The sequence below is a fragment of the Chenopodium quinoa genome, unplaced genomic scaffold, assembly GCF_001683475.1.
Source record: "Chenopodium quinoa cultivar QQ74 unplaced genomic scaffold, ASM168347v1, whole genome shotgun sequence".
Classification (NCBI taxonomy): Eukaryota; Viridiplantae; Streptophyta; class Magnoliopsida; order Caryophyllales; family Amaranthaceae; genus Chenopodium; species Chenopodium quinoa.
The window spans coordinates 500,754-525,839 of NW_018742564.1; the positions used below are offsets into that span (position 1 = coordinate 500,754).

General features: G+C 32.9%; 2 protein-coding genes and 1 long non-coding RNA gene across 9 annotated transcripts; 2 read left to right on the forward strand and 1 right to left on the reverse strand.

Moving 5' to 3' along the window:
• The first annotated feature begins 2,426 nt into the window (after positions 1 to 2,426).
• Positions 2,427 to 4,890, forward strand: LOC110720632 (50S ribosomal protein L18-like). 3 transcript variants are annotated; one of them, XM_021899678.1, is made up of 2 exons: positions 2,427 to 2,997; positions 3,962 to 4,890. In XM_021899678.1, the coding sequence occupies exon 2, from the start codon at positions 4,236 to 4,238 to the stop codon at positions 4,578 to 4,580; it is 345 nt and encodes a 114-aa protein (XP_021755370.1). In that variant the 5' UTR covers positions 2,427 to 2,997; positions 3,962 to 4,235; the 3' UTR covers positions 4,581 to 4,890. The 3 variants fall into 3 exon arrangements, with proteins under 3 accessions (XP_021755370.1, XP_021755372.1, XP_021755369.1); XM_021899680.1 differs by having other exon boundaries at positions 2,430 to 2,997; positions 4,220 to 4,890; XM_021899677.1 differs by having other exon boundaries at positions 2,440 to 2,997; positions 4,230 to 4,890.
• A 696-nt stretch (positions 4,891 to 5,586) lies between these two features.
• Positions 5,587 to 12,703, reverse strand: LOC110720633 (xylose isomerase-like). Of its 5 annotated transcripts, none has more exons than XM_021899684.1 (21): positions 12,437 to 12,703; positions 11,358 to 11,435; positions 11,153 to 11,254; positions 10,957 to 11,031; positions 10,724 to 10,853; positions 10,549 to 10,640; positions 10,270 to 10,320; positions 8,658 to 8,734; positions 8,523 to 8,577; positions 8,329 to 8,430; positions 8,037 to 8,088; positions 7,843 to 7,888; positions 7,714 to 7,769; positions 7,281 to 7,332; positions 7,085 to 7,164; positions 6,901 to 6,971; positions 6,783 to 6,823; positions 6,315 to 6,414; positions 6,151 to 6,222; positions 5,980 to 6,057; positions 5,587 to 5,847 (listed from the first exon to the last, which is right to left on the reverse strand). In XM_021899684.1, the coding sequence occupies exons 2-21, from the start codon at positions 11,415 to 11,417 to the stop codon at positions 5,812 to 5,814; spliced, it is 1,428 nt and encodes a 475-aa protein (XP_021755376.1). In that variant the 5' UTR covers positions 11,418 to 11,435; positions 12,437 to 12,703; the 3' UTR covers positions 5,587 to 5,811. The 5 variants fall into 5 exon arrangements, with proteins under 5 accessions (XP_021755376.1, XP_021755375.1, XP_021755373.1 ...); XM_021899683.1 differs by having other exon boundaries at positions 11,358 to 11,438; positions 12,437 to 12,702; XM_021899681.1 differs by lacking the exon at positions 12,437 to 12,703 and adding an exon at positions 12,013 to 12,100 and having other exon boundaries at positions 11,358 to 11,438.
• Positions 12,704 to 16,081: 3,378 nt separating this feature from the next.
• LOC110720634 lies at positions 16,082 to 18,170 on the forward strand. The gene is made up of 2 exons (XR_002511342.1): positions 16,082 to 16,373; positions 17,844 to 18,170. It is a non-coding gene; the product is annotated as an uncharacterized LOC110720634 (long non-coding RNA).
• Positions 18,171 to 25,086: the final 6,916 nt, after the last annotated feature.

Here is a 25,086-nt window from a genome sequence, read left to right on the forward strand (position 1 = left end):
TTCTCACTCGGCCCTTATCTACATTGCATCGCAGTATTGAAGCACAAATTTAGACAAAGTTATATGCTTGTCAACATAACCTTTGAAGAAATGATAGAAACTTTCCGAATGTTGGGTCGTTTTCATCCCGGCCCAAAATAAATGCTTCAAATACGCTGGAATCCACATGTACCACAACCCTACATTTCATATAATCGCAATTAGTGGCTATTCTAAAAACATACAAACCTGATATACCTGGACTCCTGTGACTGGTACATTCAGTGTTTCAGAAATGTGCCACAGATAAGAAAAATATGCAAAAAAAAAAATTCAGTGGTACAAAAGTCTACCATTACACCTGCTCCTACTCTAAATCATAACTTAAACAACTTCCAGTCCCCTGCACAGATAGCTACAACTCTGCATATTCTAGCAGAAATCAGTAACAAAAAATAAAAGAAGAAATGGAAGTGCAGTACCTTCTAGCCAACTGTTTTCTCCTAGCTTGTAATAATCAACTGCGTCCACCCAACGATCTACAAATTCATCAAGATCTAAACTACCATAAATAATATTTTCAATCTCATCCTTTACTACTTCATAGTCCTCATTCTTACCCACATACCTCCCAAACTTCTGAAGTATGTGCCATATGTACCACCTATGGCAACTCTCGGGCATAGTCAAGTTTACAGCTTTCCTAATCGCCGAATCTTGATCCATTAGGTTTGAGATAGGAGCTTTACCCCCCATGCAATGTAGCAAAGTCCTCAACACTCACTCATAGGTCTCCGCCGTCTCCCGAGAGATCAATGCACACCCAAACAAAATACGTTGTCCATGATGGTTCAAACCGATAAACACAGCAAAGGGAAGGTGAAATTTGTTTGTCAAATACGTAGTGTCAAAACACATAACATCTCCAAACTCCTCATACGCAGCTCTACTCCTTGCGTCTACCCACACAAAATCTTGTAATGCCTCGTCTTTCCCAAACCGCATAGATGGAAAAAATTTTGATTGTTGGCACTCATTTTGTTGAAGTACTCTATCATGCCATTTGCATCACTCTCAGTAAGCTCAAGTCTAGTTTTCTGAGCCACCGCATTCTCCAAGTCTCTTTGCGTAAATGTCATCTCCTCTTCTGCATTATGATCCCGAGCATAACAACTACACATTTGGGATACCTTCACCTTAGACTTCTTCGCCGTATGCACCTGGTTCACCAAGTGATTGTTTTTCACCATTAACTCGTGCTTCCGGTACATCGCTACATCCTTTGACTTTCCCGGTGTAACAATGTGACCTTTATGCTCCAATTTCAACCTTCGAACAACCCAGTTGCCTTCCTCATTAACACTGGCATACAACTCCACAGGACACCCGCAATTTTTGGTCTTCCGTTTCTGTACTGTCTCCTTATCTTGCAACAACCCTTCCTCAAGTGCATCCTGTTTACGCTTCCTTGAAGCGTAACCATAACAGTCACAAGTCCCTTAGCATTCCTTCTCTGCTTACAACACTTCCCCTTTTCCAATTCCTTCTTCACACCCACCCACCTAGAAGCAACCCTAACATACCAAAACCCTTTTGCCTACCATAACTCCAGAAATAGGTATCCAACTCATCCCAACTCCCAAATACCATGCCCAAAGTTGGGGGTGGTACTTCCTCTTCCACACCAAATACGGTGTTCACCATTACCGTGTTCTTTTTTGGGGTTATGAATGAGGAACCTTTTGCACCAGCCCCATCAAATTCCCCTTCCACACCACGCTCAACTTCATCTTCCTCATAATCTGCCTCCTTATCCTCAACCTCAAAACCTTCCCCCTCTTCATCCTCCTGCTCATCTCCTCTTAATCCATCATCACTCTCTAATCCCTCCTCATAAACAGATACATCATCCTCCCCACCATCTTCATATCCATCACCAACATCCACCTAATTCACATACACAACCATGACTCATTCTAAATAAAACATTAGAACAAACAACCAATAACCAAAAACATACACAACAACACCAAACCCAACAAACTATATCATCACATAACAAAACTTTTTTTTTCCCTTCTTTAACAGCAACTGGTTTGAAAAAATACAAGTTCAAAGCTTTTTTTTTTTTTTTTTATAATTTTGGACAATAAATTTATTACACTCATACAATTAGGAGCTACTCATCCTTCACTCCATTCCCAATCTAAAACCAACACATTCCCAAAAATTATAATACATTAAACAAATTTCAACAACTCAACTACAATACCCATTTTATCAAATAATAATAAACAATCAACATTCATATCAAAGATTTACTCAATTTAACATTAGCAATTAGCCATATACTAACTTAATTACATGGATTGAAGTTCATATGAAATTTACAACAAAGGGTCTTAACCCTAACATCTTCATCATCTAATTAAAAGAGTCTACATTTTATAATTACCCAATTCAAATACTCATTTGTAACCCTCAATTTCAAAAAACAACACTAACAAAGGTAAAGACTTACATCCTCAGCGTCGAATCACAATTCTCTTGCGCATCCATGGCCAACTTCGCCATCTTCCCCCAATGCTTCAACTAGATCGACACCCAAAATGTCGGCTAACGGATTTCTCATCCTGATAATCTACTTCACCACAAATTATTTGCAATTTGGTCTTGAGAATTGAAGATTTTGGGAACAATGATGTCGCCATGAACTGTTCATGAGCTTGCTTTCATTCCCATTTTTTTTTTCTTTTTCAATCTCTTACTGCCAAAAGTAGGAGTGAGATCACATTTTTAATTCCCGCTTCTTTTTTTCATCCCGTTTTGCTTTCACTATACCGTTACAAGCATGACCCGCTTTCCTTCGCCACAGTTCATTTTAATTTCACAATTGTCATCCTATACCCTTCTTCGCCGATAGTTACTATGCACCAATAGTTATCCGTCATTCTTCATCTTCTAGTCGAGCCACCATTACTAGCTATTAATTCGAAGAATTGCGCTTTAATTTACAAGGTAATTTTCCGAATCTGAATTTTTCTTATTGCAATTGATGGGTAAATTTGTTAGTTTCATGGTTTATTTGGTACCCCTGTAAATTTTTCATGGTTTATTTTCCCCAATTTGATCCGTGAATTTCTATTTTTAGGGTTCATGAGTAATTTGAATTAAACCCAATATTTATCCTAATTTAGTTTGTGTAAGGGCACCCATTAAAGTGCACTTGTATTTGTTAGTATAATAATGCAAAGAAAAAATGGCAGTATTATATGGCTGTCATATAGGTCATGAACTCATAACTATATCCACAAATTTTAGGTTAATTTTTTATTATTAGGAAATACCCTGGATTGTATAATAGTTGAAAATGGGGGTGAAGATATCAATTGGTAATGCCAAGGAAAAAAAAAAAATCTTTAATCAAATCAGTGCCAAATTTGGTGGTGTTTTTGGAAATACTATTATTGTTATCAGTAGAATATCCAATTTGTGCATTTGATGAAAGAATCTCTGTCCTGAATTGTTGGCCAGAGCGTGGTTTTGATCCGGCAGGGTCTCGATTTTTAGCCCTTTGTCAATGTATTGTGAGAAAGGCTTTCTTTATGATGATGAATTCTGTCTGTATATAGTATGTGTTGAGTTTTGGAATTCAAGTGGTTCATTGAAAGGAAGTTTTATTATGAATCATTATCTTTTATGTGATCATATTACCCTATTAGGTTTTAGGATAACTATAGTTGTTTCTGCCTACTCTTTTCATTCATAACAATCATAAGTATCTTATGGGAATTCATGCTGATTGCCAAGATGTTTTATCATCTAGATATTGCTCCTATACGTAAGCGTTCTTAGTGTAGAAAGAAAAGTAAAATTTTTTTTGCAGCATAATGATGTAACACAACATTTAATTGTGCTACTAGCCTACTAGGACATGCTTAGCAATGTAGAGAGAAGTAAATTTTTTTTTTTTTTTTTGCAGCATAATGATGTAACACAGTTTAGCTTTAACATCAGATACGTGGCTCGGTACAATTGCTTTGACCCAGGCCTGTTCCTGTTCCATTGAACGGGCCTAGCTGAGAGTTCTACATTCTGTTTATTCTATTGCTGTAGCTGCATGAGTGGTGATTCGGGAAGAAATTTTTCATATTCATTGAATGTCATAACCTCTTTTCAGTCCCCAGAAAATTTAGTGATTGTAAATTTTATACTGGTAATCTGGTAATGAGTAGCACAGTTTATTGCAGGACAAGATGGTGATCCCTCCACCGGTCAGAGCTCCAAGAATCATAGAGTTTTTGAAGCCATACATGCTAAAATTGCACTTCACGAACAAATTTGTTCATGCTCAAGTCATTCACTCTCCAACAGCGACAGTGGCTGCTTCTGCAAGCTCACAGGAAAAGGCCTTGAGATCAAACATGGGCATCACGCGTGATGTGGCTGCTGCTGCAAAAATTGGGAAGATTCTTGGGGAGCGCTTGCTTGTTAAGAACATTCTTGCTGTTTCAATGTTCTTGAAGAGAGAACAGAAGTATCATGGTAAGATCAAAGCAGTGGTTGACAACATGAGAGAAGCCGGTGTGAAATTACTTTAAATTGTAACAGAAGACAGAAATACTTAATATACAGATGACATTAGGCTTCTAGAGGTTTGATATGTCTCAAGCAGCTCTTCCATAGGGAGATGCAAAAGAACATGTCTTAATCCCTATTAATGAAGTTTAGATATCTGATTCGAGCATACGTGTTCTCTTTCAGACATTATGGGCAAATATTGAAATGTGGCTACCTGGCTATGTTTTGGCCCATGTGCTGTGATATCATTGGCAAGCTTGATCTCTTTTTCCCTGTTTCCTCTGTGTTGAATAAAGAAAAGAAGTATGAAAATTTGCAGAACTTGGCTCATTGATCTTGGTAACTAGTAGTAGTCAGAGTTAAGTTGTTATTTGTTGAAGCGCACAACAACCTGTAGTTTTGAAATTACTGATTGCAAGTGGTAGTAGGAAAATAATATGAAGTATTATCCTTCATATCGTATTATCAATGTGCACGACCAGATATGGTGTAGTCCAGAATCATCTAATATGTTATCAATATAAGCAGTGTCTAGTGTGTTTTCGTAGTTCTCTGGAGATCTGGGCGATGGAGCTTGTAGTCCATCGAGTGTACTAGTGCATGACCCAACCAGTTTAACTGGGCCATAACTTGCCGTTGGCTGTATGAGAGGTCTTTGATCAGTCATACATCTGACTGATAATGTGGTGGTGATCAAATTTATGAATTGCAACTTTAACTTCGTCAGTTCTATTATAGTTTATCTAAATTCTGATGTTTATAAAAATTTGTTGTCACGACTAGTAGTCTAATAAGGTGCAACTATTTGTCCGACTTTCACTTACATAAACTTATCTTAACGGTAGCATTTTTTCATATATTAACCCTTATTTGATGCCCGCCCCCCCCCCCCCCCTCTCCTTTTTTTTTTTGGATGGAGATTGACATGTGCAAACACCAATTCCACAGTTGCATGAATTAGTTGCTTACTTCTGTGTTCTGAGACCCTCGATTTATGTTTAATTGTTTACGGAGTATGAAACAAGATAAACTGAGAAGGTTCAGCATCATAAACAATTTTGAGACTGAAACATAAATATTTATTTCACAGTACTCTGCTAAGAGCAATGTCAATCAACGATTTAACATACGTACTACGCATTACACTGAATGCAGACAAGAACTAGTACCCTACCTCTAAACCCTTACATATATGTTATTCTAAATTTAGACAAGGTGTAGAAGGCTCTTTCAGCCTCTCCTATGCACACTCTACAACGCGGAATGGAAAATCATCTCAACATACTCCTGCCAAATCAGACAACATAACAAAGAGGAGCAACATGTCAGAATAGAAGTTATGAATGATTAATTAAAAAACCAGATAATTACATGAAAACATCACCCCATGAAAAAAGAGAAATGCAATGGCTTAGTTACCTGTTTTCCGGATGGAACTTTAGGTTCGCCCCATTCAATGGCCTTCTTCTCAAGATACTCAAAATCAGCCTTGCCCGCCTGGTTGAGGGATTGTCAAGTTAATGTCTGAATGATGCATATTCATAGTACAGAATAGATGTGCCATTTTAACAATTATAGCAGAAAGATTACCTCTATTAAAGCCCCAATCTCTGAGTCGAAGCTCTGATATCTCTTCTTCACAAAGTTGTCAAGTGTTCCATCCTTCATTATGAAATATAAACAACAGTATTGCTTAGGTGTAACAGGTAAAGAGAAAATGAACAAGCGTAGAATGCAAAAGTTTGCACCGTTACCTCAATTAACTTGGCAGCACTTCGCAGTCCACGAGCCATCGTATCCATTCCACTAATATGTGCAATGAACAAGTCCTCCACATCTGTGCTCTCTCTTCGGCTGAAATACAAAAAATCATCAAGCATTATTAAGATCGGCCAAAATAATAAACAGAACAATGCACGGAAAATCTTTCTGTACATGGACCGCTTGATCTCCTGTATTCACTTTTGCCTTTTCTCTGTCTTTTTCTTAGTCATAATAACTACTAAAGTCAATTTTTAAACTGTATAAACCTATTTTTCCCCAACAAACCAATTTCAGGAACTTTCCGTGACCTATAAATTTAGAAAATGATGCGCCTCCAGTTCAGTTTTAGATCTTAATCTTAATTACTTCACGTTTCTATTATGTGCAACATAGTCTTGAATTCAACAAATAAGGGCATACAAAAATTCGCTTTTGAAAAACAAACAAGAATAACTTACAGTTTAGCATCGAAGTTGAATCCTCCAGGAGCCAACCCACCCTACAGGAAAAAAAAGGGGTCAGATCACTAACAGGTCTTCTTAATTCCTACACGAATGTCTTGGAGGCCACACTTACATTTTTTACGACAGTGAGCATAACCTTGGTAGCTTCTGCAATATCTGTCATAAACTCATCGGTATCCCAGCCTGTAGCAACCAGATGCACAGTGAGGCAACAAAATTATCTTTACATATATATGTAGCTGGGTAAAACAGTCTTCACATCCCTCCTTCCCCAACAAACAAAAAAATAGCTATACCAGTTTGAGGATCTCCAGAGTTTGCATCAATATTTCCAAGCAAGCCATTTATTCTAGCGGTCTCAAGGTCATGATGACAGCTGCAAACATCAGCATTATATTAGAACAAGAAATTTATACATGCCTTTGTGCTGTTCAAGGAGCATTGAAATTTTACACTCTACAGACACTAATCAATCAATAATTCATGAAATACCTGTGACCAGATAGTGTGGCATGATTGCATTCAATGTTAAGTTTGAACTCATCTGTCAAAAAAGATATTATCCGTGTATCAGTATCGTCAAGTCATGTACATATATGCAACGATAATTTTCAGACATCAGACCACTAAAATCCAGATCCAAAACAAATTAAACCTTGCTAAGATTAGTTGATCAAGTACTTCCTACTTCTTTGTTTAAAACTAGGATAAAATAGACATTAGATACAAAGCAAAAATAGAGATGAAATCCAGTTTAAGTATCAAAGCAACAAGTCAAGTATGATTCAGAGACAAGCACAGAAACTGGCAGAAAAATTCTATTATTGCTCATCTTCAATGGCAAAGCAGAACCCTTATATTAGGTTTTCTGCATGAGAAGAAGCCAAAGACCAGAGATTGAAAGAAAAGGAAATCTTAAACTCACCTATAAGGCCGTATTTACGCAAGAAATTAGCTGCGGTTGCTGCATCCCAGTCATACCTAAATAACAATAACCTTGTTCAGATGCCAGGAAAAAAAAAAGAGAGAATACAAGTCTAGGTGAAAAACATACTGATGCTTGGTAGGCTCCTGAGGCTTTGGTTCAATAAGCAAAGTTCCTGCCAGAAAAGAATACAAAAAAGATGGCATCAGTGCAAAGCAAATGCAAGACATGATGTACAGATAAAAAGATTAATTACATATATTTATCCAGTACAACCCCTTCATTTGTTCTAGACTAAAAAATGTAAACAAACAAGACATTACCATTAAACCCTATCTTCTTCTTATAGTTGGCAGCAGCTTCAAGAAACCTCGCCTGTCAAACAGAGATTATTGTGCATCAACGGTTATTCCCGAAGTGAGTGATTGAAAATGGAAAAACAATAGGATGCTGATGAAATTACACAAAAGAATGAAATAAAAGGTGAAGAAAATGTGCAGATCTTCAATGTCCCATACCAAAAATTTGAATGAAGATCATACTGTATGACAATTTAAAAAGCAGAAACCATTAAAGGGTAGAAACAGAAGTTGATGATCAGATTATGTCTCATACCATATGATCAAGTTCTCTTCCCATATCCGTATTTAAAAGTGTCTGATAACCCTCACGACCACCCCAGAAAACATAGTTTTCACCACCTAAGTAATGAGTCACCTGTATCATGTAAAGAGATCTTAGCATGATTCTCCAAATTGAAACCTATCTACTTCTCCTGTCAATATAATACTATAATAGCAATCACTCACCTCCATCGCCTTCTTTACTTGAGCAGCAGCATATGCGTATACCCCGACTTCAGGACTGCAAAAGGAGGCTCAAAGTTGTAAAGGTAGCAGCAAATATTTTTAACAAACATAGATTAGGAAGATGGTTATTCATACCTTGTAGCCCCTCCATGCATGTAACGAGGATGATGAAACAATTGAGCTGTACCCCACAAGGGATGAATCTTGGAACCCTGCTTTTTAGATACAAGTCAATCAGAACCCACAGATTTTGATTGCCAACTAGACTCCCCAGGTGGTCCTTACTATTTAATAATCAAGAATAACAGTATACAGATATTTTGCACAAGACAACAGTATAGGGATAAGTTCACTCAAACATAACAAAATTACTAGTATATTGAGGACATGCACAACAAAGACTATAATAAAATACTGACATGTTAGAAATATAATGAGATTCTGTGTATAAGAATCTTCAAAACAGACTAATTGCTATAGATTTAATGACCCCTACTAGGCATGATCATTGAAATCATTGGGAACTTACAGACCAGTATAACAACAGTAAGCAAAGATACAATTCTCCATCAACAAGCGAAAAATGTTAACACTCCAAATGTATTTACTAAGCTGTTGGCTAGAACGTACATTTTTTAATGGTTCCAATACAGATACAAGAGCCAAAGATTGATGATGCAAAGAAACTAATACATCAAAAACTTGTTCATAAAGTCAGGAGATAGGCAATAGCAGATCAGCATGAAAAACATCAAATAGTCGAAAAGAGATTTATTTTAATTATGGATTCTGGACAGCTATACACATCAAATTAAGGATGCTAGATGAATTAATCAGTGAATAAAATTCTACATGGGTGATGGATTTAACGTTACAGCACAAGTAGTAAACTAGTAGACCCTGTTGCTTTAACTGAGGATCAATGATTGTAAGATGGTAGATAACATTTTAGGGAAATACACAAAGGAGCCAACTGTAGCTCCTAGTTATCTAATTCATTCACACCCCACCAGTCCCTAGGTAAATCACTTTTGGAATGTGCAGACTAGTACAGGGGTCAATGATGGACAGACAGACTAATTAAAATAACTAAGCAAAATACATTCCTACACAAGTACATATGTAACGTATGTTGTATATGACATTTTCATTAACAATGAATTCCCTCTAATCGTTACAGAAGTCAATGTCATTTCGATTAGAAAAAGATTGATATAGGTAATGCTTCTTTTCAATGAGCAGATTAGTTTACATATATTGTTGTGATAGAATCATAGAAGCACACTCAAGAACCATACACTATGTTTCCTGTTGAAAATTGAGCCAAGACTCGTCAAATAAGTTTACAGGATATGATTTCTAAAAGGTTTGCTGTAAATATTCACAGATTTTCAATGTGACATGTGAAGGGAAGTTACATGAAACTTTAGAGATCGTATTAGTAAATATAAGTATCAACTTAAGAAATTCACATTGTTAAGTTGCCATATTTGAATTAATTGATCAGTCAAAGTGTAGCTTGAGCAGAGCTATCCACTCATACAGGCAGGTTATTCATGCAATATAATTAACTAAGACATCAGACAAAAGAATTCAGAAGTTTAACTTCCTTTAGTCTGGCATAATGTATATCCTCAAGTCATTTTATGTTTCTCATGATACCCTCAAAACCAATTTGCATAACATTAGTTATCCCTGATTCATATACTATCAATTAGCATACAGATAAATAATCAATACAACATACCTGCAATTCCTTAGCTAAAGCTACCACTTCATCCATATTTTTGTTAGTTTCCTGCAACAGACAATTGAAATCTTTAAACGACCAAATGAAACAGAGAAAATTAAAGAAGAAACATACAGCAACCCCAAATTAGCTAGCATTTAGGTTTTTATTATTGATCTTAGAAAATTGCACATCAAACTTGGGTTGTTTCACTTCAGGCCCAGCACTTCTTACAACCCTATTTAGTATCAAGCCATAGACTCAACTTCATATCTAGGTCTAAGAAAGTTAGCATACCTCCAAAGTTTTACCATCTGGAGCTATATCTCTATCGTGGAAGCACCAAAACTCAACTCCAAGCTTATTAATGAACTCGAAGTTAGCTCTCACTGCAAGAAAGAAGGCACTGTTAACCTAATTTGACCTCTGATTTAGGATCTAAATTAGAAGTTAGAGAGTGCATCAATCTTACTTCTTCTCTTTGCCATGGCTAAAGAATTGGTGCCATCTTCCCATGGCCAATGTTTTGTGGGAGCGCCAAATGGATCACCTCCTGTTCCACGGAATGTATGCCAAAATGCAACACTGAATCTAAACCAGTCCTGTGATTTGATTTATTAAAGAATAGTGAGGAGCACGTTATTTACATAAAATTTTCCTTTTTCTAACATCTAAACCTAAATTTGGAAGATAGTTGAAACCAACCTTCATTTTCCTTCCTAGGATCACCTCTTCAGCATTGTAATATTTGAATGCCAGATGGTTCTTGCTGTTAGGTCCCTAAAAGTGGTGCAAATACAAAGAGCTTAAGGCATTGTTTTTCATAACAGGTGTATGAAGAACAACTTATAGACTTACTATGATATCTAAGCTTGGATTCATACAAATACTAATACCTTACCTCATACTTAATTTTGGGAATTTCAGGGAAGAACTCCCCTACCCACTCATCAGTATCACACCCACTACCCTCAGCAGGACAAGTTGGTGGACCGACAGCCATCTACATACAAATATAAACATGGCGAATAAGATAGCTATACTTATTAATCTGAAAATGAAAAACATGTGAAACGTTAAAGTGAAAGCGCTTAAAGCATGTTTACCACTGCAGATAAAGCCAGATTTAAACAACATAGGAGCAATAAATTCATTCGCAACCCCATTCTGATCAGCTTCACACACTTCTGCCATAAGAGCAATAAGGATCCATAAGAAAAAATCAATTGCCACAAATTAAATTGCAGTAAACAGGAATATATCACAAGAATTGGACAAAGAGAAGAATTCTACTCTCCTAGATGACCTTAGCGCGAATTAAGAACAGTATGCTAAAAAGAAAAAAAGATCATAAACAAAGTTCACTACACAGATTCCAGCACAAAAATTTCTATTACTAGCCTACTAGGTACCAGTTCCTTATGATTCAAAAAAGGAAATTAATAAAAGCTACAACATCAGAAGATCAAAACTATGAACGTATAAAAGTTGGTACAACTACATTTCAGCCGCATTGAGTAAGTCTGTACTACAATGAAAATGAGTTCATACAATAATTGCTATAAACTCACTTTCGAATTGTTAATGTCACGGTATCAAGCAAAGCAAAAAAACAGTCCAATTCTAAATAAGAACCAATAACAACTACTCCATAGTACTTGAATCACAATCAGAAAGTGCAGCTAAAGCCTAGAAAGAAAAAAGAGAAAAGGATGAAATAGATAAACTTGGATTTTCTCAAAAAGAATGATATTTTTTTACCTTAATCTTCATAACTGGATATGATGCCAATCAATAACAACAAATAAATATCTCTAAAACCCTTAAAGTAGAAACATTGCTTACTGAACCTAACAAACCCCACAAGAGGTAGGTGGTTCTATACTCGGTCACGTTGTCACGTTACTGGATCAAATTATACTATTAACGTGACTATTATTAATTGGGGGGGGGAGGGATCATGTACACAAGGAACAAGATGATAGCTTTAATCAAATCAAACACCTGAAATTTTTTTAATGGAATCAACTCGTAAAATTTGCACAAATTTCTAATTTCAAATACCCAGAAAGATAAATCATAGAAAAATAAAGAAATTAAATAAACCCACAAAGAATCGTTCACTGCAAAATCAAATTTACAATCCAATAATAGAAATAATTAACCAAAAAAAGGCAGAACTTACCAATCAACGCAATATAAATGTATAATCAATTATGAAAACAAATTATAAATAGGAGATTTTGAGAAGAAAGAGAGAGAATTTAAAAAGATAGAAATGGTATATCAGTTTCAACCAATTTTTCTGGCATATCTTGCGGGTTTTTTTTTTTTTTTTTTTTTTTTTTTTTTGAGCTATACGAGGTAATCACTAATCAGTCAGTTCAAAACACGGATACATTTAATCCAAAAGTTTAATATAAATCCGAAAGTTTATCCATTACTCTTAATTATTTCTATTTCAATTTATAGATTTTTTTTTTTTCTTTTACAAGATAATTTATAAAAAAATATAGAGGTTATCCCTTAATGCAAAATGCATACTCATTTATGACGTGGATAAGTTCACACACATCCTTCGTGCAGCTTTGATGATAATGATAAATTCATAGATTTCATACCAATTTATTCATTTTTTTTTTTTTTGAGTAATCATACCAATTTATTCATCATATATCATTGTCCTACATTTTTTTTTATTATTATTTTTTTAAATCAGAAATTAATAAAGCTTAGTTAATCTACCTAAATGGGTTATTACCCTTCATTTTCAATAATGTTGTTTAATGTGTTTATTTTAAGCTCATGAAATCATTGCCCTTCAATAATACTACCTTCGTTTTTTTAGTTGACACCATTTGACTTTTACATTTTGACTAGCTTTTGTGATTTATAGTTACGATAAAATATAGTCAAGTGGGATCTTGTTTGAATCGTCTTAATGTATATTTTATTAATATTCACTTTTTATAATTTTACAATGTCGAGAATTAGAGATATTAATCGTTAAAATAGTGCGTTGACAAGCGTGCAAAGAGAAAGGTATCAACTAAATTAAAACAGAGGTGGTATTTGGTTGAGTCCATCAAAATTTAATTTGTGATCTTCAATTCGGCCTAGCCTAAAACCTTTTTTAAAATTGAATTGGATTCGAATCAATTTTAGTACTCCCTCGTTTCATAATTAGAAGCCTATTTTCCTTTTTTGGGTGTTCAAAATTAAAAGTTTGTTTCTAATTATAGATAGTACTTTTTGACAATAATACACTCTTTTTGATGATTTGTCATCCTTTTTCTTTTCTTTTTTGTACTTTTTGGATCAATTCCCAACACTTTCTCTCTCTATCTCTTCAATAATTTTCAACCACTTTTTCTTTCTCTCTATCTTTCTTTAACCACACATGCATATTTGTACTCCCAACCAACTTCCTAAATTTCCGTGAAAGATAGAAATAGGTTTCTAATTATGAAATGGAGGGAATATAAAATTATGCACATTAACTTCTAAAATGACTAAGTTTTCCTTCAATGTGTTAGGCAAACTTTTTAGTGTTTAGGTTATAATCCATAAATAGGCTATTAAACAAGCATTTTTAATTTTTTTTAAAAATTATTTTAGAAACATTAAATGTTCAAAAAAAAAATCTACAACTGATCTGATTTTAATACTAGCACAATTTAGGTTTTTGAATTATCATTTTTTTTTTTTCGTCAAGCCCAATTAGGTTTTGGACTATTATATGTTGAACAACCCTATTACTAATTTCTGTAATGGTGTATTGGTGAAATTATTAAAAGTTAATATTGAAATTGCATATTGAGATGGATCTAATAAGATTACAAATGACAATGCTTTATCTTATATTGAAATCACAAGTACGGTTATGGGCAGATGTGTTTGACTTAGATCAATTTTTTTTTAAACAGATCAATATTTTTAGGTATTCAATAAATAAAAGGAAAAAAAATAATTCATTTCATTGTTAAAATAAACACATGGTATGCATAATTTATCATTCGTACCATTACGTTTTCATTTTTGGTTCTAGCCTCATTTAACTTTGTGAACCAAACACTCCTTTATATGTTGACTTATTATTAATTTCTCTCTTTAAATAAACTTTTGCATATATGGCCTTGTTCTCTTCATCTTAAAATAGTAATATTCAATAAAAATAAGTTCTGTTTTATAAAAATAAGTTTAGTTTAGCAAAAATAATTTCAATTCAGTAAAAATAATTTTTAATTTGTAAAAATCAGGAACTATAAAGAATAAATATAATAGAGAATCAACAAAAATAAGTTTTAATCTGTAATTTTAAGTAAAAATAATTTAAGTTTAGTAAAAATAATTTCAGTTTATGTAAAATAATTTTTAGTCTAGTAAAAATAATGTCAATTCATTAAAAATAATTTCAATTCATTAGCAAAAATGAAGTGAAGAAAAGAGGGTCTTAGAGCAACTCCATGCCACATAAGCTTTTAAGCTAATTGTCATTTTAGCTACTTTTAGCTCTAATGGCTAGTTATTAGCTAACCTTTTTTTTTGTTTTTTTTTTTTTGTTTCTTTGAAGAAGAAAAGCTAACTATTTAAATGAACTTCACTTCCTTAATTAAATTTTTTATATTTCATTTTATTTATGCTATTTTGGCAAAAAAAAATTTCAGCAACGCTTATTTGCTTGACCAAGCTAATTACAATTTCTAGATCCAATGGTCAAGCTAGTTGTTACTTGTTGGTGTGATAATCCAAGTCCCACATGGAAAAGAATGAGGAAGAGATGAGTTCCTAATAAGTGATTGGGCACTCCAATTAATATGAGGTCTTTTTGGGAAGGTGCTCAAAAACAAATCCATGCAAGTTAGGCCCAAAAGTGGACAATCTAGAATTATTACTAAAATAACAACCGCTGACATTATCTCTCTTCAAAATTGTACATGTGTCTCGTTATTATGAAAAAAAAATTCCGCCTAAAAGCATTGATGTCATTTATTTGTGATAATCGTAGGAAGTTAAGTAAACTCTTTCAATAAGTTTATTCTAGAAAACTGGAGCACGGTAAATTGAATACAACTCTTCAATTCTATTTTCAATTATCTAATTTGTTTTTGCATTAGCTCTAAGTTTCTTATAAAAAAAATGGATATTTTGAGCTTGGGATTATGCATTGCACTTGATTATAATACTAGACTATGTTAAATTATAATTTATTATATTTAATAATAATATTTAAATATAATTTATTTTTAGTGATACATATTTTCTTCTAAATTATGGAGTACAATCAACCTTACTTTAGCATTTCCTTCTTATTAATTGAGTTTCTTTGACCAAATTTGTAAAACCATTTTAATTTTCAATATCTTATATTATGCGTTGTTAAATATGAAATATATAATTTCCAGTAGGGGTTGATATTATTCCTTCAAAATAATTTGTAATTAAGTTATTTTATGTGCCTAAAAGTGAGTTAATGGGTATTAGGTTGTTAGTGCCTTAGTGGCATATTAATCTCCTTAATAAAATAGATTTTAGGAATATTAGAAATCAGTTTATTTGGTGGAGTAAATTGTGGCCCGTGTTTATCCACTAAGTACTAGCATTATCTATTTTTTAGTTTAAGTTTGTTATTGTAGGCCTATATAAGAGACACACATCTATGTATTTTATGACTAGGTTAGACTCGTGCGATGCACAATTTTTTCAAAATGAAAAATTTAGCAATCAGCATAAGAAGAGAAAATCAAACAACTCTAATAATAATTGATATTTGTTATGAAATATTTGTGGATATCCATTATCCTCTTTTTATCATTTCGGAATATTTTAGATCTAGGGTTTGTTGTTATCTAAACAAACCCTAGTTATATTGTATGTATATATATCCCCACTCTATGGAATAAAAATCTGATCTATTCTCTCTCCACCTCTCATATTTTCTTCTTATTTTATTACACAAGCATCATAAATTGACTGATCTCAAACTACCTCTTGATTTCACGAACATCAACCAGAAAAGTAATTTCCCAAATCCCTCTGCCGAAACCACCGTTGCTCTGCCGATACCACCGATCCTTGTTCTTTGGGCTTGTTTGTACTCGTTCTTGCACTCTAATTTTAAGGTAACTAGTACTATCCCTTAGACTAGATTTCACCTAGTTTAGAATGAATGATTTAGGCTTAGAACAATTAAGAAAGTCGTATGAAAAAAATAATTTAGTACGATTGTTAGTTACCTTGTATAAAATCGGTTTTTAATTTGACTAAATTATGGACTGTTTCCCCCTACCGATTTTACGCGACTTATGTGCATCATGAGCCTGCTATCTTCCAGTTTTCTTGTCTAATTTTCAAGAATCAAAGTCCATGTATAAATTATGATCATTGTAGTAGATAACTATTTGTGCATTTCGGTTTCGTGGTGTATTTCTCCATCAGGTTTGGTGCGTTATATCACTTGGATTTGACTTTCATAGCTTATAATGATTAAATTAGCTGCTTGAATCTTAGTTTAATTGGGTCATGGTTTTAATTGGTATAATTGGTGTTTTGTGAAGTATAGTACGGTTTCGAGGAGTAATATAGAGTGAGTTGTTGCCTGCAATTTGTGTGATAATAGCATGGGATTATTACTCTGATTATCACTTTAAAAATCATGCTAGGAGTTCATGTCATGTAATGTATTTATTTTGAACTATGAGTAGTGATTAAAATAGAAAAGAAAAAAAAAATTAATGGAAAATGGAGTAATTAAGTTTGAAATGTTTGATCTTTATGAAATGGGTATGTTTTTTTGGGGAAGAGAGAGAAAAGAGAAGTGAGAAGGGGAGAGAGACAGAAGAGGTGCTTTAGTAGTGTGTATAGACTGACAGCACTTAGCAAGGCAGCAACTATTGTTGCTTGATTCTTTCTCCTTTTGTTATTAATAATATAGACTGTCAATATTTATATATATGTTATTATTTATTTATAATATTGTTTTATATATCAGTGAATCATATCAAACCTTGCAAAACTCGAATTTGTTACTCTTGATATTACTGGAAACAACTATCTGTCTTGGGTGTTAGATGCTGAAATACACTTAGATGCAAAGGGACTTGGTGATACTATTAAAGAAAACAATACTGCAACAAGCCAAGATAAGGCTAAAGCTATGATATTCCTTCGTCATCACCTTCATAAAGGCCTTAAGACTGACTACTTGACTGTTAAAGACCCATAAGTCTTTTGGAGTAATCTAAAGGAAAGGTATGACCACCAGAAAACTGTGATATTACCAAAGGCTCGTTATGACTGGTTACATTTATGATTACAAGACTTTAAGTCTGTGAGTGAATACAACTCAACCATGTTTAGAATAACATCACAATTAAAATTATGTGGAGAGAAAATCACGGATGCAAAAATGTTAGAAAAAACATACTCTACTTTTCATGCAAACAATGTTGTCCTTCAGACACAATACCGTGAAAAGGGTTTTACAAAATATTCTGAATTGATATCTTGTCTCCTTGTGGCTGAGCAAAATAATGAACTATTAATGAAAAATCATGAATCACGCCTAACTGGTTCTACTCCATTTCCTGAAGCGAATGCGACATCCCATAGTGGGAAGGAGAAAAAGGCTAGAGATCATGCCAGCAGTCGTGGTCGAGGCCGTGGGACATCTGTTTTTGGATATTTTTATGTTTTTGGATATTTCATTATTATTATTATCAGTCATTTATTAATTTAAGTTATTTGGTTTAGTGAATCTTATTTTAGTTCCTTTAATTCTATTAGAATATTAATTTGAGAATTTTTAGTATAAAGGTTCATATAATTGGGCAAGAGGAACGAATATGAGTCTTATAAGAATCATTTTACTTTGCTTGATACATGCATTTATAAAAGAATTTATGGCTTAAAAGGTGCAAGAGATTTAAAGGTACTTGGATTAATTTAATGCCCCCACATGCTAGGATTAGGGGGAGATAGTATTTATTTCATTATTTTATGTAATCCTTGCACATATATAATAAACATATATTGATGGTCAGTTTGGTACATACATTAACTTAAATATTAACGTTTTATTTAATAAAAGTGGCCACATGTTAATTAATATATTTCAAGATGATACCATCCTGAAGATGGATATGAATAGATGTCATTAGCTATATACCAATTGTAAATGCTCTAATTAAAATTAATGTCCCAGAAGGACAACATCAATTACTATGAACCTAAAGCACGGCTAAAGCGTGGTAGCCGTAGCCGAGCCCAATAGATTTCAAAGATAAGAATCTTCAAACAGGAAAAGAGCAATTATTGATAATAACAAATTTGAGGAAGTAATACATTTTAATAGATCTTTATAAGAGATTATATTTAGTAAAATGGATATGTACCATGATTATATAGAGTACTCTAGAAGAGTATAGAATGTCCAACAAGCTTAGCATGTATTAAGATTATAGTCAAAGCTCCAGCAAAGTATAAAATTTTGGATCAAGTATTAGTTGATTGTCTTGTCGATTACATAAAGAAACACATGTTGGTGTTCTAATATCACATCATATTCATGGCCATGCATAAAGTAATATTAATAAAAGTGATCACTAGTGTTGAAAAACTGACCAGAGTTCAAATTTAGAGAAGTGACTGGATGTGATAATTAAATTAGGCCATCCGGGTTTAATAATTACCCGTCATGAAAACTTGAAGTTTCACTTGATATGAAAGAAATTGTGTGTTGACGCTCCATCATGTTAGATATATATATAATGAATTGAATGGCAAGACATAACGTTGAGATTGAGCTATATTTATATTTTGATTTAATAGTTTGTTTTGAAGAAATTTCAAGAGATTATATGCTAGTTTTGAACAATTTTGCATGTGAACAAGCTAAGTAATAATAAGTGGCCAGTAGCTCACTAAAACAAGTTGTGTGTAGAGAGATTTTGAGTAACAAGATGCTCATTATCAAAATATTTGAAGAATTAGAAGATCTCCATATAGTGGCTTTACAATTTACATGCAAGTGGTTAATCTCTTGATTGGGGCTATTTTATGTCAGCACATAAGAAATAGAAGAAAGAAAAACGTACAACTGCACAAAACATGTCTCCCCATTGACATTGATCTCCAGAAGAGAACATATTATGGAAATTGTAATAATAAATACACATGCAATGTAAAGTTAATGAAGAAATGATTCTTCATTGAAATTGTTCTCTAGAAGAGATAAAACTTGTTTAATATAAATCTCCTGAGAGATAAATTTTGATTGTGATCCTCGCAATGAAATAAATTTTAATGCAAATTAATATACTAAGTTGGTATAGAATTAGACGCCCCTATAAATGAGATATTTTACCAACTTAGGAGGAGAAGAATCGGCAAAAGTAGGAAAATCGAAAAGAATTTGATGATCCCTATAATGGTAGTTTGAAAAGTTATATGCCAACTTTTGTCTATATATTATCAAGATATGTTGCACATTTATGATTTGATTTGTATTTAGTTATGACTCATGTTGCATAGCGTTGAAGATACTTTTTGGTCATATTAAGTGTATACATTGAGATAAAACATTGTCAATTATACTTGAATCACTACACCTGAAGTGTAGGTTGTATGATCGATTCCAAAATAAAGATATGTCTAATAAATATGATATATGGCAAGATAGTGCAGTTTACTAATAGCGTAATAGTATATAAATACCATAGTGTATGAAATACCCTAAAAGTGGTATAGATATCTGAATCATTACAATAGATGGCCTATGATGTAAGGAAGTTATGATGGTACCAATAAGAAATGTATTCAAATATCGTAGTAAAATAGCATGCAAAATGTACGTTAAAGAAATATTATGATACCGGTACACAAGGGAACCGATAAATAATATGCATATGTATGATAGAATGGACTAGTGAATAAGGGATCTGAAATATATATGTCCATTTTGATGTCGACATAATGATAATGATCAAAAGATTATCATGGACCAGAAGTCTAATGAAATATGGATTTTTAAATCCATATTGTACAGTGTCTTACATTATTTTGAGTCCTATGTATGTTTATATGCATGTATAAGTCATAGGTTAACGGATTGTTTATTGCATATGTCAGTAGTTGTTAGATGCATTACTTATTATATATTTTGCTTAATATGTTATCATGTTTTATATATCTCATATTGCATACATTAGTTTCTATACAATATTTGTGGTGTATGTGCATGTTCATTCAAAGTATAGTAAGGCATATTTACAACTTTGATGGAAAATTAGAAAGACATATTTATATTCCAACGGGCTTATAATTATGATGAAATTATATATGACATTGATATAATTTTATTTATGAATCATGTAAGAGAAGTTCCCGAAGAACGTATATGCAGCGTATTTATAGCCCTACAAATTTATATCTTAAATATTGCAATTTTTATCAAACTCTTGAAAAGTCTATGTGACTACATCATTGACTTCTCAACCTGAAGTTTGAGCATATGAAAGTTAGTGAGATTTGCTTTTGTATTTGCAAGAGAGCTATCGTGTCAATTATGAAACGTCTAAGGAATATCAATGGAATACTTATGCGTGAGAATGTTTTCTTATGGTCTAGAAGAACCATGATTAGCGTATCTAAATACATGTGTTATATTATAATATAGATGAGATTGAAGAACGACATTAATAATATGAAGTTTTGTCATCAAATTATTCTTAATGAATATTTGATCAAATAATGATCATCGATTTCTATTATTCACGACCTCCAAAGGAAGGCCTAACCACATAAGTTTAACTTTATTCAAATAGAGGTTTGGAATGATGTAGAGATAAATACATGTATGGTGAAATGACACTTCACATGTCCACTTGAAGACTTGAAGATGCAATTTAAGTTTAGGAGGATCAAAGACCAATGAATGATATTTTACTACATATTAGAAGATATCCAACTATATTGGATTCATTGTTGCGGCACTAGAAGATCTCAGGTTATGTATTCATCAGGGGGAGAAAATATGCGCTGCACTCTTTTTCCCTTGACCATGGTTTTGTCCCACATTGGGTTTTCCTGGTAAGATTTTTAATGAGGAGGCATCTCGAGCGTATTACGAAGAATGTTGTACTCTTTTTTCTTCATTAGGTTTTTATCCCACAGGGTTTTTCCTAATAAGGTTTTAACGAGGCACACTCTTCGATAATGGACATCCAAGGGGGAGTGTTATGAAATATTTGTGGATATCCATTATCCTCCTTTTTCCATTCCGGAATATTATAGATCTAGGGTTTATTGTTATCTAAGCAAACCCTAGTTATATTGTATGTATATATATCCCCACTCTATGGAATAAAAAACTGATCTATTCTCTCTCCATCTCTCATATTTTCTTCTTATTTTATAACAATATTATACTTGTGAATCATTTAAATAAAAAAATTTATAATAAATTACAACAAAATAGAAAGAGATTTAGAAAGCAAAAGGAAAAAAAAGTAGATCCAAATAATGGAATAGATTTACAGTTGAATACTTGAATTTAGGTTTTTTATTATTAATACCCCAAATTTAAAGAGAAATTTAATGTACTGTATTACTCCATGATTTAAAGAGCCAATATTAAGCCTACTTATAAGAAAAAAAAATAAAAAAAAATAAAGGAAGTTTAGGCGGTAAAAAAAAAGAAGGAGAAGTTGACACTTGTATAGTTTCGGGAGGAAAGATGATGTTAGCGGTTATTATGGTAATAGTTATAGATTGAATGAGAAATATTAGTACTCCCTCCGTTTTATAATGTTAGTCCCATATACTATTTTTGACGTTTCAAAAAGATCTATCTATATTGAATATGTTCCATTTTTAACTTAATTTTTTTGGAATTAATTGGTTGTGGATTGGTGACATGGCTCCAAGTAATGAAATCTCTACCTTGAATTATGCAATTATGACTTATGCTAATAAAAAAACTTAAATAAGGTAAGCTAATTATAAATTATTTTGTACTTTAATATTAAATTCCAAATATTCTTCTTTTCTATCCCATATGGGACTATCATATGAAAACGGAGGGAGTATTATTTTCAACGTTTATTTATGGAGTACGTCTTGTGTATGGCGGGTGTACATTAATTTTATTGTAAGACGGTCAGATTGAGGGTAACTTTGACTAATTTTGTTTTTTGGTAACTTTAACCACTTAAAGGGTAACTTTTAATTTGTCGTTGGTTTGAATTTTATTTTAATGTCTAATTTCTTATAGATTCATGATTACATATTATAAAAACTAATATGATTAATCTAATACATTATAAGTTTTTTATAAGATAAAATTTATTATTAGAAAAATAATAACTTTTGTAGTATAAAAGGTAACTTTAAATACTTTTATGATAACTTTAACCTGTCTTACAATAAATTAACGTACACCTGCCTTTTTAGAGATTTTGTTTTATTTACGTTCTCTTTTGCTTCTTATTCCAACAATAGGATGATCGATAGTTATGAAATTTTAACTTAGTATTTTGATTTTGTAGGGTCTTTATAGCTCCTACAACAAAGGGTTTTGGTTATTCATCAATTTGGGTGTTGTGACAATAATTAATTTCAAGTTGGCTACTAGAGGTCAATTATATAGAAAGCATTGAATGTATTATATCACTTAACTACATAGGCTTATGATTTTATCTATCAATTTATTTTAGATGTTTGATCATTCAACAAGAAAGCTATTTATTTATACATACTTATGAAATGCGAGTATGAAAATATTGTGTTAGGATTTTCACCTTCCAACAATGATTTTATGACAAATTTGAAAAGATTTTTTTGTATATGTAAGTTCTACAGTAATTTTTTTTTTTGGTAAAACCATGCAACAAATGGGGCTAATCTAGTAACATACTAATGTAGAGAGGAATGTGCATGCGACCCAATAAGGTCGGTGACCCAGGCCCAACACTAGTATCTAACAATTATTAAAAATTGCTAACAAGTCTCTAGCTACAACCATTGAATTTGCTCTAAGAATTCATATAATTATATAAACATTAAATGGATTTCTAAAGACGTAATAAAGTTAATTAACGATAAAAAGCGTAAATCTGTATAATATTATTTACTAATCTTTATTATTTCCATTTTAGATTTCTTATAAGAACTATGATTATCATTTTCCATTTCTACATTAGGAAGATTCCTTGAAAGTTTTGAAAATTTCCTATAGTTTGATATTTTTAGCAAAAAGCTAATTGTTATTTATCACCCCACCCCCCACAATATTTGAATGAATCCTCTTTTGGGGCAATATAAAATAATGTGACCATACATGTATGGTGGTCTTGTTCCAAACTTCCAACATAGCCTAATCAATGTGTGTTTAGATATAAATAAAAACATAAGACTTCGAAAGCAACATTGTGATTTTATGCATGTCGTGAAAGACGTGTCCTTATTCTTCACTCTTCCAAGAAAAAAAAAAATAATAATAATAATAATAATAAGAGTAGTAGCAACGATTATGGTAAATGTCAAAATAGATACTCCATCTGTGTTTAAATAAATGAAACGTTTTCTTTTTTTTAGTAACTTCTCTCTATTTTTTAATAACATTCTACTAACTAATGGTCTCCACAAAACCCTTAACTTTCTTTTCTCTTCTCAAACTTACCCTACTACCTATTATTTTAATAAATTCAACTAACCTTCTTAAAACTCCGTAAAAGTCAAAATATTTCATTTATTTAAATACGAAGAGAGTAATTACTTATATGTAAATACTAAATAGCCTTAATAACAATGTCAAAACCCGAGTTTTAGAAAGAATAAAATAGCAATCACTTATATTAGGGAAAATATCATTTATTTTATCATTATGATCTATATTAAAAAATGGGATTTGTTAAACATCGCCCACAAATTACTACATAAAGCCCACAAAATTCACTTGGTTTGACAAAATTGCCCTTGACCTTAAAAAAAAACACTCACACTCTCATCACTCACACTCTCATTGCTCATCTTCTTTCAACCTCTCTTAAAAAAAAAAAAAATTTCAAACAACGGCAATGTCGAGGCGGCAAGGCAAGGAATTGGCGGCGGCGGCGGAGGGAAGGATGTCCCAAGGAGGCAAGGTACAATTTGAAAAAAAAAATAAATAAATAAAGGGAAAAACCGCCGTGACGGCGGTGGGGCGCCCTGGCTGGACGCCCAGCAAGCGGTGGTGGCGCCAGCTGCAGACGCCGCCACCAGTTGGCTGGCGCCTGGGCTGGACGCCATAGCCACGGTTGTGGCGTTTATTCAAGGCGCCGCAGCCGTGGCTGTGGCGTCCAGCCCAGGCGCCAGCCCATTGGTGGCGGCGTCTGCAGCTGGCGCCACCACCGCTGGCTGGGCGTCCAGCCAAGGCGCCCCCCCCCTTTTTTTTATATTTGTTTTAAAATATTGTTTTTAATTTTTTTTTTTTGTGTAATATATTTTTGAATTGTTTTTATATTTTGTTGTTTATTTTTATAAATTTTTTCAATTTCGTTGTATTTTTTCTATGTTTATATTTTGTTTACAATTATTTGTATGTTTTTAGTTTATTTGATTTGGGAGTGGTAGCTATTTTTCGTATAAATTTTTGTATGTTTATATATTTTAAAATTTTGTGTAGAATTCACTGGGTCGTCATGGTGCGGGGAAGAATGTAGAGCTTCTTAGTAGAAGCTATTAAGTGGAGAGGTCGGGGCATAGACATGTCAGATCCCGTGGTATTTCGGCCTCAGCTCGTAGAGAACGGATCCACCGTCGGGATGAGGATGACGATGACGATGATGATGCTGAGGA

What these genes read in the sequence shown, in the direction of transcription:
- LOC110720633 (XM_021899681.1), bottom strand. An exon ending in TTCCCAAAATTAAGTATGAG is followed by an intron (nt 11,032 to 11,152) that starts GTAAGGTATTAG and finishes CACCACTTTTAG; the next exon opens with GGACCTAACAGCAAGAACCA. An exon ending in CAGGAGCCTACCAAGCATCA is followed by an intron (nt 7,770 to 7,842) that starts GTATGTTTTTCA and finishes ATTGTTATTTAG; the next exon opens with GTATGACTGGGATGCAGCAA.
- LOC110720632 (XM_021899678.1), top strand. Translation starts at nt 4,236, where the DNA reads ATGGTGATCCCTCCACCGGTCAGAGCTCCAAGAATCATAGAGTTTTTG.